This window comes from Rhizoctonia solani, chromosome 4 (assembly GCF_016906535.1).
Source record: "Rhizoctonia solani chromosome 4, complete sequence".
NCBI lineage: Eukaryota > Fungi > Basidiomycota > Agaricomycetes > Cantharellales > Ceratobasidiaceae > Rhizoctonia > Rhizoctonia solani.
The window spans coordinates 3145535-3159535 of NC_057373.1; the positions used below are offsets into that span (position 1 = coordinate 3145535).

Genomic DNA, 14001 nt, shown 5'->3' on the forward strand with positions numbered 1-14001 from the left:
GTGGCTGGGATCGATGGCGCTGGTATACTCCTCTTACTTTATAGTAAATGTGGCCTACTGAGTCGAACGAGCTGAAATGAGCCAATGATCCGTGTAGATATTCGAGGCCCAAGAGACCGTATTAATTTCCCATCCTCGTTGGTTCTCCGAATAAATCAGCCAAGCCTCACGGAGCTGTCATGATTGCTTTGGCCGGTTTGCTCGGCCTTCTGCCGCTGAATTCCGGCGCATGGGGTATTTACTACAACAGTGAGGCTCGACGAGTGGGACACAGCTTATTCATCTTCATGTCTGCCAAAAAAACAGTCAGGTGAACCGGCTCCTCCCTTCAAGAAGGTCCAGAGGATTTGTCAATGATCGTGGGTCTTGATACGCATAGCCTCATGGGTTAGGAGTAAATCTATCTATCCTTTTTTGAGGTACAGGTAGATAGCATAAGTGGCGATCAATTTGGTAAACGATCAAGGCATGTGGTGGGCGTCTTGCCGAGGTGCTTCGCTGCTCAAATTCAGGCCGGAGAGTCCGGTTGAATGGGGTTCTCGATCTTCTGTGCCAGGATATTATCTACACCACCATGGCTGACCTATAAATGGTTGGCCCCTCGCCCTTGCTCGTAAGACCTAACCCCTAGGTTTTCTTCGACCTCGACTTGGCTCGCCTGATACGAATTTGAAGCCATGTCAGATATCGAGAAGAGAGTCTCTCGTGACGATCATGAAACGACTAGCGCCTCGGTTGACCAGGCACCCACTGGGGTGGTTGGAATATACAAGAATACAATGACTCAGGTGGTTATGCTGGGATTTGTATGTTTTATGGGCCCCGTAAGTTACCTTTTGATTGCTTGGTGTAATTTGTGGTATTTACTCTTCGGTAGGGACTGTTCAACGCGCTGAACGGATTGGGTGGTGGCGGACGAGTCGACCAAACGACATCTGCTAACGGAAACGCCGCTCTTTATTCAACATTTGCTGTTGGAGCTTTCTTCGCAGGGTGAGCCGAGTATTCTCAAGAGGTTCACATGCACCATTAACTCTGGGATTGATAGTTCCATTTGTAATAAGCTTGGCCCCCGGCTCACCCTGCTTATCGGGACAACTGGGTACTCTCTGTATATTGGGAGTTATCTGTAAGTCCCAGCTGGATCATATTGCCAGCTCTTTTCAATTAAAGTTTTGGCAGTGCTACGAACATACATGACAATGCTGGCTGGTTCATTATTTTTGCTAGCGTTGGTAGTTTATCGCTCTACTCTCATCCAATAGCTAACCTATATTATACTAGGCTATCCTCGGTCTTTGCGCAGGTCTCCTATGGACGGCACAAGGCTCGCTGATGCTCGCGTATCCAACAGGTAAGAGTAGCGAGGTACTGCAATAGATTCAACGCCAATACTTTACGGATAGAATCCAACAAGGGTCTCTATATTTCTATTTTCTGGAGCATCTTCAACTTGGGAGCTGTCGTAGGCGCATCAGTCGCTTTGGGTCAAAACTTTCACAATACGGCCAATGCAGTGGGCAAGGGAACCTACGTATGAGATCTAATCCGTCACAAAATAAACCTGCTGACATCGTATAAAGATTGGATTCCTGATTTTGACCCTCATTGGAGTTGCTATTCCAATGTTCATGGCCGATCCAAAGACCATGTACCGTGCGGATGGCTCCAAGGTCACTGCTCCTCGCCAGCCGAGCTGGAAGACTGAAATAATGGGGTTATGGATCGCTCTCCGCACCGATCCTAGTATTCTATTGCTTTTCCCCATGTTCTTAGCATCTGTGAGTAATACAACCAAGTACACTGAAGTCCTGCTGATTGAATACCGTGTGTATAGAACTGGTTCTGTAAGTTTTCATTCATTCCCGGAAACTGCATCAGCAGCTAAGCTCTAACCCTAGATACCTGGCAATTCAACGACTACAACGGTGCCCTGTTTAACAGTGAGTCTACCCAAACTTGATTCTGCATATATTCCTTAAACATTACTCGCTAGTTCGTACTCGTGCATTGAATAGTTTGGTCTATTGGATTTCGCAAATCTTTGGTTCCGTGGCTATCGGGCTCCTGTTGGATAGTGGACGGCTAGGGCGCCGCCTTCGTGCTTTCTTGGGATGGGCTCTTCTCTTCGCTATGGTTTTTGGCGTTCATATCTGGGGCTATTTCTACCAAAGGTATTATATCAACTTTGTGATATCGCCGACTGCACTAACATGCATCCCTCAGAGAATACACTCGCCCGCCCCCCGGGAGTCCAGAGCTCCCTCGTATGGATTTTAACGATCACGGCTACGCCGGAAAAGTCTGGCTCTACATCTTCTGCGGCTTGCTCGACGCAATGTGGCAGACTTACTCGTACTGGATGATGGGAGCCATGAGTAACGATCCGGCTAAATTGGCTATCTTTTCAGGATTCTGTGAGTCTAGGCTAGGCACTCACACGGTTGTCGGCAATGAAACTTACCGTCTCTCGGCAGATAAATCGATTCAGTCCGCGGGTGCTGCCGGAATCTGGCGTGCAGATGGCATGAACGTTCCGTGAGCATACATGCACGTTCCAGACCTGAATCCTTTTACTAACCGATGGGCCAGATACATGAACATCTTCGTCTCGACCTGGGCCCTCCTAGCGGGTGGTCTCATTTTTGCTCTTCCCATGCTACATTATCGCGTAAAGGATCACACCGAACTCGCCGATGAAGCACTGTACGTGTTGACTTTGTGCCTGCATCTCGCTAATGACTGACCCTTGATTCGCTCTGCCAGCGCGCGCATGGACGAGACTGGACGTGTCAAAGAAGTAGATGAAGTCGCGCATAAGAGCTAGACTTGTTTTGTCTCCTTATTTCTCATCTTGTTTGGCGGGTCTGAGAGAGTTTCTGATAATACCTAGCTAGTGGAATGATATGACGTACTTCTTTGACGATAAGACATCTATTTAAACCGCCTATCTTTGAGCGATATGTGTACCCGGTTTCAGCTCCGAGTGGATGACTGGTGTGTACAGTAAGTCTGCCCGCTAGAGGTTCGGCCCAGTTCGTGTTCTTAGCGCCCGATTGGCCACACGATCACTGAAAAATCGGATAGGAATGCTACATATATTCGACCGGGCTACTATATATAAACTCAATAACTAAAACCAAGTCGTCCACGCATATATCGCACGAGCAATACATGCCCAAAAATTTCGCCCAGAACAAAAAAAAAAAAAAAAAGGAGAATTATTATAAAAACAACGGAAAGTTAATTTATACCGCGGTTGGAAATATTTAAGTCTCAGAAGCCTTGTCTCCAGTATTCGGGGCCTTTCTTTTCCTTGTGGTCGGCCCGGCTGCAGGAGCAGGTTGGCCAGTCTCGGGTGGATGGTATACCGCATATTGCGAGGGCGGCTGACCCGACTGAGGCCCTGGATATCCATTGGCGGATACAGGAGGAGCACCACGCGGGGGAGGTGGGTATGGATTATTTGGAGGAGGATAGGGGTGTCCAGGGGGTGGAGCGGGGTATCCTTGTGGAGGATATGGGGGATATTGGGGATATGGTGGCCCAGGCGGTGGTGCACCGTTTTCTCCAGGAGCTCCCGGAGCGGGGTTTTGTCCGGATCCTTGCGGAGGGTATGGTGGATAGTAGCCATATCCATAAGGGGGCATGTACCCATAAGGGTAAAATCCATAATATCCTTGTTCGGGCGGGCCTCCAGGAGGCGCAGGTGGATGATAGGGGCCGCCATGCGGGGGGTATGGAGGGGGATGTTGCGGAGGGTGAAGGTGGTGAGGTGGCATAGGCGGATGCAGTTGAGAGTGGTGTGACGGTTGCTGAGCACTTGATATATTGGACGTGGGTGTAGGCTGTTGGGCAGGAGCAGTAGTTTGCGCTGGGGTCTGAGCCTGAACCGCTGCTTTCCGCTGAGGTGTCTTTTGCTTCGATGCAGCTCTAGATTGAGCGCTTGCCCTAGGTTGGGCATTCCTGCCGTGAGCTTGTGACTCGGGCTGTTGAGAACCAGATGAATCCATTGTAGCTGAAGGTTGTGTACCGGTCGCCGATGCCAAGTCTGGGGATGTACTGACAACCCCTGTAACTAGCGCGGGAGCAGGAGCGAGAAGTTGAGCGGACATGGGAGTCATGTTACTCGCCTCGGTTGGAGGGACCTCCGAGCTGGGCCCCGCCTGATTCTTGGGAAACGAAAACCCAGGAACTTCGCCCTGTGGTACAAGGTATGCCATTGGGGGTTGAGTACTGGTGCTGCTGCCGTCCGACCCCACAGGGTAAGGTATGGCGAGTACAAAGCCTGGAGGGATCTGGGGCAAGCCCGTAGGCCAGCTCAAGGGCTGTGGAGCCGGGGCTGGAGGGCTAGTTTCAGAGGCGGTGGAAATCTCATCGCGGCCCGTCTGAAAGGAAGAGTAATTAGAAAAATCCGCAAGTCAGCAAGCTTGTTCCAGGAAACCTCACCTGCTTGAACGGAGCGGCTAGCTCGCCTTTGCAAGTGACATTTGGTTTCATTCGCCCATCGCAAGTTAGCAGCCTGCAATCATGACATACGGCCGGACAGCGCGCTCGGGATAAACGCCCAGGGCACTCTTTGGAGCCGCACTTCATACAATGCCGAGTACGACGTGATCGCTTTGGTAAGCCCCCCTCCTCCTCTCCTTCTCCCTCTCCCTCTCCCTCTCCCTCGCCCTCTGCATCCATGTTGACATCTACATCTCCTGAAGTGGCCATTACAATCCCTAGAGATGCCCGATTAAACGCAGCCCGTTTTTGCGCAACGCGTTTAGGGAATTCAGCTGAGAGGGTGGGGGGTAGAAGCGCACGGAAACGTTTCTCCCACGAGACGTAGTACACAGGGGAAGATAAATCAGGTTTGAGTGCTTTGGGCTTGGTTTCATCATTGCTAGTGCCTGCATCGGGATTTGAACCAGGTACTTGTACATACTTTGCTGCCTCTTCCGTTGCTGCAAAACATTGTGTGCATACGTAACGTCTACCAATGATCCAACATGGGCCATCCTCGTCTCGTATACCAAGGGGTGCATCCAACCAACCACCTCCTGCGGCGATAGCTAGGGGCTGGTGGCAAACCGGACAGCCAACCGAGGTTATGAACAACGGGTCCCAGTAAAGGAAGCGTCCAGGAGGGGCAGTGGCACCGCTATCAAAATATGCCGAACGAGTAGCTAACCAGAAAGACTTGTAGATCGAATACTGTTCTGGGATTCCACGTGAGTCGAGACGAGTGCGAAGGAGTCCTACATGATTGTTGAATTGGGCGAGAATATGGGCAGGAACTGGTTCTTCAGCGTTATCATGATAGTCGCTATCTTCACTGTTATCAATACGACCTTCTTCGTCGGTGGCTTCATTGCGCAGGCGCGGGAGGCTCGCGGGCGTCGTCACATTGCGCGGGCGACCTCTGGGGCGCTTAGCTGGAGGGCCTGTGCTTACTTCCGATTTCCGAGGACGCCCAGGGCCACGCTTGAGCGGCAAAGTATTTGTTGAGTTGGGCGTATTGGGAGTATTGGAAGCTTCGGGAGCTGTTGTAGTGCGAGTATTGACCAGGTGTGGTGTAGGAACATTGAGGGTGCCGGCAGCAACCGGGGTAGAGTTCGATCTATCGGCGGTCTTGTTGTTCATTTGGGGAGATTCGACGGAGGCATTTGTTTGGAGATTGGTGGGTTTAGTTGCCGGGCCCACAAAGGTTTGAGACCTTGTGGTAGCTGGTGTTGCTACAGATGAAGTAATATAAGATAAGATAATGATGATTTCAGCATGTCCCAGTTGCTGACTCACTCTGAGCCTCTCTGGCCTTCCCCTTCCCTTCTGGCTTTGATTCCATACGCTCCTTCGCCTCCTGTGTACTCATCAACGTTTCTGCTTGAGAAGGAGGTTGTACACAGATTGTGGAACCCCCAGCTTTTGCTAAATACATTCTCAGCACGGATCTGCGATTCAATAAACGAACCTTTTATCCTCACCCTGGTTGAGCCCCTGTAAGCCGAACGTATGTTTGGTCTCTTCGAGCGCGCTCATATGACCATCCGTCAATGGAAGTCGTGTTCACAAATATGAAGATTTCTAATTGTGTTGGCACAGTGATAGTATACGTTGAAGGCGATAGACTCTCTGTTGGGAGTTGGTACGGGCACAAACAGTGGCGGAGATTTACAGATTCCATACAATCAACAAACATACGGTCGGACCCCAGGCACCCGGATCGGTGTTTGCACAATATAATAAATTCAATTTGTGTTGGACTGGCACTCTTTTGCATAAGATCACTTGGGCGCGTCGGTGGGCTCCAGAGGTGGAGGGCCATCATCGTCCTCATCAGAGTCATCGGGAGCACCGCCCAGCGAAGTGGGGTCCAAGGCGCTCGCAGCATCGAGACCTGCCCCTGCCCCTCCTGCTCCACCGATCTGCGACATGAGCTTCTCCATATCCATACCGCCCATACCGCCCATACCGCCCATACCACCCATACCACCGAGCCCGCCCATGCCCTCCATACCCTCCATGTCTAAGTCTTCCTTTTCTTCTTGCTCGTCCTCATCCGCCCACTGAGTTATTATGTCAATTCAATTCCTTTGATCGAGGACATTTACACTATGATCTTACCTTGCTAAAGTCTGTACGGAGCCATTGCAGCCTAATCTTCTCCTTAGTAAGTCGTGGCCAGTACTCTGATTTGAGCTCCTTTTTACGCAATACAGCGACAAAGTGTCGGCTCGTTAGGCGTTTCACACATTCCTATGTGCCCAATATCACCCGTTAAAGACAGTCTCGCAAACTTAGCCCACCACGACCTACCTCAGGGACAATCTCGCTGAACAAATCGAGCTCAAAAGAATAGTCCTGTCGTGATTCACTATATCATGATCAGTCTCGGAAGAATTGCACTAGTTGGACCCAACAAGCATACCCAGGGGATTCGGTAGTACCCTCAAACGACAACTTGTTCGGTGTTAATTCATACTTCAAAGAGTCCTCCTTGAGATCGGGGAGGTTAATGGTCAAGTAGATGATGTTCTGCAAAATGAATGCCCCATGATCAGTATAATACACTCATTAAATTGCTGGTCACCATTAAATTCTCGCCTTAGACGAATCAGTTTCAGAACTGCGCTGAGCCCAAAGTACTTCGGGGCGTCTTGTGCCAGACATCTTCGAGGGTGGTGGTCAAAGGTACGCGCATCCATCGCACGCATCATAGGACTATTATATAACCCGCCACCACTGGGACTGGAATGTTCGAGATTAAACTTAAGCGCTGTCGTCCTTCTTTGTGTAGGATGCCTACCTGGAACATTGGGGAACAACGTTCGACGTTCGTATATGCTTTATCACGAAAACTGGATGTGGTTAATATTTCCCGTTCCAGTTTATTAATTGCACAATTCTATTAATGACCTATGCAAAGACTCAAAGCAAGTAGTAAAAATATAATATAGGTGTGTTGATACAAGTGTATGCATCCTTAAAATCTCCTTGGTGGAAGATTCTATTGCGAACACGATAACAACCCTTTCTGATATCCCCAATACTCAAGACTCTTCCTATATACTCGCAAAGATCTTAGTGGTGCTTTTCTTTGGCCCAGTATGGCTACGCGGAGAATCTGCAGGATGCTCTATGTCCAATTACGCACAACACAATCATCAGAGATGAACCCGGCTTTTATCCATAATAAATCAGATATCTAATGTAGGAATCAATCTACAATTTGATACCAATGTCACTCAACTCTAACAGTCGCTCCCACTTAAATTCTTCCGGTCGTTCGTGGAAACACTTCAGCAACTCCTCTCGATCCTTCGCAGCCTCTCCGGTTCCGGGTAAGTAAAACTTTTGCATGGCTACGACCAAAGCCTGTGCTTCCTCTTGACCAAGTAACCACCTCCCATCACCAGACTGCGCGGGTGTGATCTCTCCGCGAAGTAGCGCGACGCCATGCGTAGAAGCAAGGTCGGTATGAAACGTCAGAGCCAGATGGGGGGCGGCAAACGACTGGCGATGCTTGTATTCCTGCAGAGGAGTGAAAAGCAGAGTCATGATCGGTGGGTTCGACCCTGCGGACGCCGTCTGCTCCGTGGATTGAGAGCTAGGAAGCCCTAACTCATCGACCTTGGGGTTTGGCACGGTAGGACAGTGGTGCAACGCCCATTCGATGAAAAACATTTCGGTGCCACCTTCAGGCTCTTTCCCATCCTCTACTGATTTGACTCCTCTCGGTAGTGGGACGACGAATTGGCTGTATCGGCGTGCGGTTTCGATTAATTGACTATACATCTCCAATGGGACGACTGCGCATAAAACTCCCTCTTTTCGTGCATGGTAAGCCGTCCAGAGAGCACCGAGTTGGGCTTGAGTGAGTGGTGGAGATGATGATAGGAGTTTTGGGAGGTTTATTATAGTATCGAGAGACTGTTCAAATACATTTAGAGGGTATTAGGATGAGCTAAACTCACAGCCATACCTTGATAGGCGAACTATCCTTGCGTGTTTTCACAGCCGGAGCCGGAGGACTATTCCCCTGTGGTGCATGGTCGATGCCATTTCCTGTCTCCAAAGTCGGATTCTCGGCCCTTCGACGTATCCTTTCGGCCTCAAGCTCCCTACGTGCTCGCTCGCGCAACTCGTCGACTCCCGTGACTCCCATCCTGTTTAATATGGTTTGAATGATGTACATGGCCCTAATTATCCCATTCGCTCACTCTTTGGCTCGTTTTTCTAGCTTATCTCCATATTTTTGAGTGATATTGTTTCTTTGAAGGCATACGTGAAACGCTCTATGAGGTTGGATTATTGGTAAGCATCTGGGGTGGATAAACCGAAGACGGAGATGGTTCATTTTGAAGGTCATAACACTTGTTACATAATCAGATGCTTAGCCAAACAGCTTGGTCCTGTCAAGTTGAGGCATGAAGGTCCACTTCAGACCCGCGACCAAAGGTATGATATAGGAGAAACTGGATTCATTTTGCTACTTTTTGCTATATATTCAGCATTTTATTATTAAAAATATATGCGCCGAAAGTCCCGGTGAATCGTATCCCCTTGGATGTATTATGGAGCACAGATTAGATAGCTCAAGTATACAATAAATAAAGGTTCAGTCTTCACATCGCACTGAATACTAAATATTTCTTAACATCCACCACCCGAGGCCACTGCACTACTCGCAGAACTCGAACTTGCGGCAGCAGCACTACTCCTGTCTTGTGACTTTTTCGCAGCGATCACCCATGTCACTTTAGTTAGTCAGACAGTCAGACAATCAGCTAGTTGGAGCTGTATAAGATAAAATTTCCGCTCACCAACAAGAATATCCGTTAGGTGGGTCGCGTTAGGGGAGATATCTAGCGTGGCCTTTTTGCCCGTAAATGCTGAAGATAGCTTCTTGTGATTATACGTTGCGATAGGCGAACCATCGTTAGTGGAAACACACTGGAGCAAACAGTGAGTCGCAAAAGACACTTGTGATTTATTACATAACGTACATGTAACTTTGATTTATCTTTCCATTTTAGTCCCTCACCATTAGCAGTAGTGAAAATTCGAGATCTAGAATTAAACGCGCAGCGATTAGCCTATTGGTTCTCACCTCAGTAACTGTAATTTGCCCTACGTTGATAACTTTCCAGCAGACGGAAACACGTCGCTGACGGAAGCAGTCTCGCCGTTCATCGTAAGATCATCCCCAAACATACCCCACCTGACTGTCGCTAATACTTGTCCGTTCCGTGTAACTCTAGTTGTGCTGGGGCCAAGTCTGAAGGGCGTCGATACCTTTATACGAAAGCTCTCACTTAGTTTTGAGATACACAGTGGCTGGAGCTTAAATAGCCTACCTCGTACGCAACGTTTCCGTTGGCATCTGTAAGTGTCGTATTTCTAGGCGAACTCCTGGATACAGTAAGTCTACCAAGAAATAGACAGGTCAATCTCGTATAGATAGCAGCTGACAAGAACCGGGTACCGACGTGGTCATTATACAAAACTGAAGAGCTCGCAGAGGGGTGATAGTGAGATTATCAAACTCAAGCTATTATATACACCTCGTTTAAAGACTATCCGGGCTGACCTGTGTAGAGCTCCAGTGTGGCTCCCAAACCTGCTCGGTCAACTCGGTGTGGCTTTCCTCTATGACGAAATGTTAGAACCAGTCAAGTGGAGTAGAAATGATTTGTATCTTACCCTTCCTCGGGCGGCTGTATCGCCTTGGATAACGGTGGAGCGGGGTCAGCGCTAACAATTCACCAGATCTACATTGAGCGTAATTTACTATTTGATTAATTTGTTGCATCTGCTATAGGTAGCTCATGAGGCCAATTCTTCTTCTGCACCCAATTACAAAACGGTATTTATATCGTCAATGCGAATAATTGACGTTATTTTATTGTGCATATATGCACTGGTACGATAGTAATAACCGTGACAAATGTTGGTACGGGTCGCATGACCGCCTAACCAGCCGCGCAAGGTTGTAGATCATTGATGCAATCATCGACCAGTGTTAGCCAAACAGGAAAGTAGCCCCGCATTATGATACGTCACTCTCATTTATCCTTTTTCGACGAAGCAACCTATACTGATGGATTGTCCATGTATATCAGCATCCACGAGACAGAGGTGACGTTTTGTACTGCCGCCATCAATCCTACTCGTGGAGTGTAGGGTAGGTTCAAGTACAAACTTGTTCGTTAGGCACAAAAGATGCAAACACATCTCATTTAAGATCTACATGTCATATACAATGGCAAATCAAGGTACACTGATGCGTGCAATGAACCCTTATCTTGCCGTATTTCATCGTTTTCACTCCTGAATATCGCTAGAAAAACAAAATCTACGCGTGATGAATTATATATATATGCACGATTAGGATTTACCCAATTTGGTGGAAGAATATGGGCGTGCCATGATATGTCATCGATAAACGAAGGTGGGCCTGAAGGTCCAATCAAGTGTGTAACGCCAGTTTAAGCATGTGCAATGGATTCATTTCGGTTGAGTAAGAGTACACAGAACGCAAGGAGATTTACTCGTGATGGTACAGGAAGAAGGTAAAGATACAGTATGCGTAAGCCGGAATTCCATTTGTGTTGGCTGAGCTAACGGCCCAGCCCAATACTTCCATAATTCGATCAGAGGAGGTCATGCGCACGGTCAGCCAGACGATTGTAGACCGGTTTACTGGGGTCGACAATAGGAGTAGGCGAAGGAGTAGTTGTAGTTGTATTCACTGTGGCCTGCGCATTTGAGTTGTGGTTAGCGTCAATATTGCCAAGTAGCTGCCTCCGACTCTCAGAATTCAACACCACTCTCCCTCTCGCATCCACCCAGGCTTAAGGCTCTATGAGCGCGAAGAACGAAATGATGGATATGAAGCAAACAAATGATGAACAAAACCATACACTTACCCGATCCGAGCCTTCACCCTGACTCAAGATGGTGCCCAAATCGCCCTCAACGCCGCGGCGGGTCTTGAAACGGTGCTTCCATTCACTGACGTTATCACCAGGCTTGTGCGCCTCCCATGCGGGTGTGATAGTACCAAATGACTTGGCAGCATCATGGGTCTGCGACTTTTGTGCGAGGAAATAACCACCGGTCGCTGTGATGGCGAGCATAATAGCCGCCAGCTATAGGACTCAGTGAGCATACACGCAATTCTCGAGTCGTTCTCGCGGCACTCACAGGGTAGAGTTGAGGATCACGCTTTGCGAAGCGGTTGAGAGCGGATCCAGGAGCCTAAACAAGCAGCATAAGGTCAATAGTCTGAAACCCAACTGTGAAGACACGATAGACGCACACCACGGGGGGGTAGAGACGACATTTTCGATGTTTAAGTTGAGAGTGTTAAGAGTGTTCAAATGGTAAGGGAAGTGAGATTTCTGGTATCAAGACTGCACGTATTTATACCCGTTGGTTGCGCCATAATCTCACTGGATAGTTAGATGGAGCAACTGGTTCTGCGTTTGGCGAATGTGGAGCCTGGACTGGTGACATCATTTTAATTCAGTTGCAGCCTTCTATAACCAAAGATCAAGACCGTATGTAATGATACCATAATCAGTGATCGAAACGAATCCGATGGCCAGCCAAGTAGCATGCAAAGATCGTGAATATATGCGCATTTGAATATACATGATTAATCTGTGCTTATATAGCTACGTCATTTCAGCCTGGAGCCACTCCAATTGCCTGTCCGATGTGTTCACCGACGCGTACTTGGACCTCAATTCCTTGTTCGCTGGCATCAGCCAAGTCATCATCCCATTTAATATGATCGCTGGGAAACACGATAATCACAGTGCTCCCTCCGTACTGGAACCACCCAATATCGTCACCTTTTTCCGCCCTATAACCCTCAGATCTATCGGTCCAACCAATAGACCCAACGAGTAGTGCGCCAATTGCGACGAAGCCAACTGGTGTTGTCAAAGCAGATGCGGAAGGGATGTTGGATTCTATGACTCGAATATCTCGGCGGTTTGCCGTAAATACGTCTAATTCGGTGTTCACAGCTTGTGGATTCTGACGCAAAGAAAAATCAATCCCCGACCCGCACAGTTGAGTTTGAGGGTACTTGCCACAGTATAATACTTTGAACCTTGACTAGTGGGAGCGCTAAAAGTCCCTGTGCACGGACTGTGGAACCGGTGGTAGTCGGCAGGGGCAAGACGAAATATAGCCAATGAGGGGTTGGCACCAAACTTTTCCTCGGCTAATTTCGCGTCACCCAACAATTCAGGTACTGAGAAGTGCTTTCCTTTGACCCTGGAGGTATTTTTAAGGACAAAATCACCCGGAAATATTCAGGGGTGTTCGAAGCGTACCATACTTTGGTTGCAGTGGTCACATTGTTCCATACCGTCAAGCGGCAATCGGCTACTGATGTTATTATAGTGGGATCATGGGGAGCATCGATAGGCCTAGCATCAGGTTTCAGCCTACGTGCAAAGAACTCGTTGAATGTCTTGTTTTTAGAATTACATTAGGAATGTACTCGGAGGAGCCGAAACTAAACGCGTACTTTGTATGCATTCAAATCTGGTTGAAGCAACTGAGAAGTATCAATTTCGTATGTTTCAACGAATGATTGTATATGTGGTTGCACAATAGCCGGATCCTCTCGGTCGTAAATCTGGCCCTCTGTGAACAGATCTTCTAGGCTTCTACGTATTATCGCTTCAAGGCCATGTACCTACGTTTGAAAGACTGGTCTTTGAGAAGCTTGTCGACTCGTTTTTCACCGAGAAGGGTTTGCTATGCATCCCCCGCAAAGCATATGTCAGGGGCACAACTAATTGAAGGACAATTTAATGGGTGCTATAAACTCACCGATAGGTACGATTGATTAAATAGAAGGTGCATACCAATACGAACATAGATAGGCATGTCTTCAAATTTCTTTTCCTTGGTCTTCCGGTCCATCACATAGTTTCCTGGTTTCCGGGGTTAGACTAAACGTGGGAGTAATTTGGTGCGTCAGCACTTGCCCATATGTTCATATGCGAATATCTGTGTGTAATTAAGTTGAAAATGTTTCAGATAGCAAGGGTTGGATAAGAAGGTGCACATAGACTATCTAATTCCTGTTCGGAAAACATATCACGAATCCACGCATGTTTGCTAGCATGCGTAGTAGGGGCAATTGCACTATTATGAACTGAAGTTCATTGATGCCCAATTCAAAATTTGACATTAGGGACATCACAAACGAATCACACACTTGTGTTCGACCCAGGGCTCTCCGACTTTTCTGAGTTTTGGACTATGATTTGTAGAGAATGCGCAAGTTTGCCATGAAGTCCTCTTCCTTCTTGCTTGGGTCCAGGTGAAGAAGGGGGCGATGGTGCAACATCATCGGAACTGGAGCTTGAAGTTGAGTCAGACCTGTGAAGCGCACTACGCACTTTCCCAGCAATTTGCGAGATTCCGGGCATCTTGCAGACTCCGGAAGTTTAGACTTGATAGAGTTTGCTTAGGCGGAGCGGTAAG

The 14001-nt window shown here is 48.1% G+C and overlaps 6 protein-coding genes across 6 annotated transcripts; 1 reads left to right on the forward strand and 5 right to left on the reverse strand.

The window, feature by feature from the left end:
* Positions 1-677: 677 nt before the first annotated feature.
* Positions 678-2827, forward strand: RhiXN_01062 (major facilitator superfamily transporter; the record flags this gene model as incomplete). Its single annotated transcript, XM_043320881.1, has 14 exons — positions 678-824; positions 878-993; positions 1049-1129; positions 1183-1231; positions 1285-1354; positions 1407-1534; positions 1584-1781; positions 1838-1847; positions 1902-1943; positions 1997-2174; positions 2227-2417; positions 2478-2538; positions 2593-2706; positions 2767-2827. The coding sequence occupies 14 exons, from the start codon at positions 678-680 to the stop codon at positions 2825-2827; spliced, it is 1446 nt and encodes a 481-aa protein (XP_043179893.1).
* A 442-nt stretch (positions 2828-3269) lies between these two features.
* On the reverse strand, positions 3270-6027 carry RhiXN_01063 (F1 ATPase assembly protein 11; the record flags this gene model as incomplete). The annotated part of the gene is made up of 4 exons (XM_043320882.1): positions 3270-4388; positions 4450-5723; positions 5788-5916; positions 5973-6027. 4 exons carry the CDS (start codon positions 6025-6027, stop codon positions 3270-3272), a joined length of 2577 nt encoding a protein of 858 aa, XP_043179894.1.
* A 245-nt stretch (positions 6028-6272) lies between these two features.
* On the reverse strand, positions 6273-7081 carry RhiXN_01064 (heat shock protein HSP20-like chaperone; the record flags this gene model as incomplete). The annotated part of the gene is made up of 5 exons (XM_043320883.1): positions 6273-6554; positions 6613-6744; positions 6805-6862; positions 6917-7023; positions 7079-7081. 5 exons carry the CDS (start codon positions 7079-7081, stop codon positions 6273-6275), a joined length of 582 nt encoding a protein of 193 aa, XP_043179895.1.
* A 629-nt stretch (positions 7082-7710) lies between these two features.
* On the reverse strand, positions 7711-8845 carry RhiXN_01065 (F1 ATPase assembly protein 11; the record flags this gene model as incomplete). The annotated part of the gene is made up of 3 exons (XM_043320884.1): positions 7711-8418; positions 8471-8654; positions 8709-8845. The coding sequence occupies 3 exons, from the start codon at positions 8843-8845 to the stop codon at positions 7711-7713; spliced, it is 1029 nt and encodes a 342-aa protein (XP_043179896.1).
* A 296-nt stretch (positions 8846-9141) lies between these two features.
* RhiXN_01066 (uncharacterized protein) lies at positions 9142-9681 on the reverse strand (the record flags this gene model as incomplete). Its single annotated transcript, XM_043320885.1, has 4 exons — positions 9142-9245; positions 9312-9441; positions 9495-9558; positions 9623-9681. The coding sequence occupies 4 exons, from the start codon at positions 9679-9681 to the stop codon at positions 9142-9144; spliced, it is 357 nt and encodes a 118-aa protein (XP_043179897.1).
* Positions 9682-11141: 1460 nt separating this feature from the next.
* RhiXN_01067 (phosphatidylserine decarboxylase family protein) lies at positions 11142-13946 on the reverse strand (the record flags this gene model as incomplete). Its single annotated transcript, XM_043320886.1, has 10 exons — positions 11142-11246; positions 11418-11639; positions 11695-11748; positions 12229-12534; positions 12594-12777; positions 12837-12976; positions 13034-13152; positions 13209-13266; positions 13342-13445; positions 13733-13946. 10 exons carry the CDS (start codon positions 13944-13946, stop codon positions 11142-11144), a joined length of 1506 nt encoding a protein of 501 aa, XP_043179898.1.
* Positions 13947-14001: the final 55 nt, after the last annotated feature.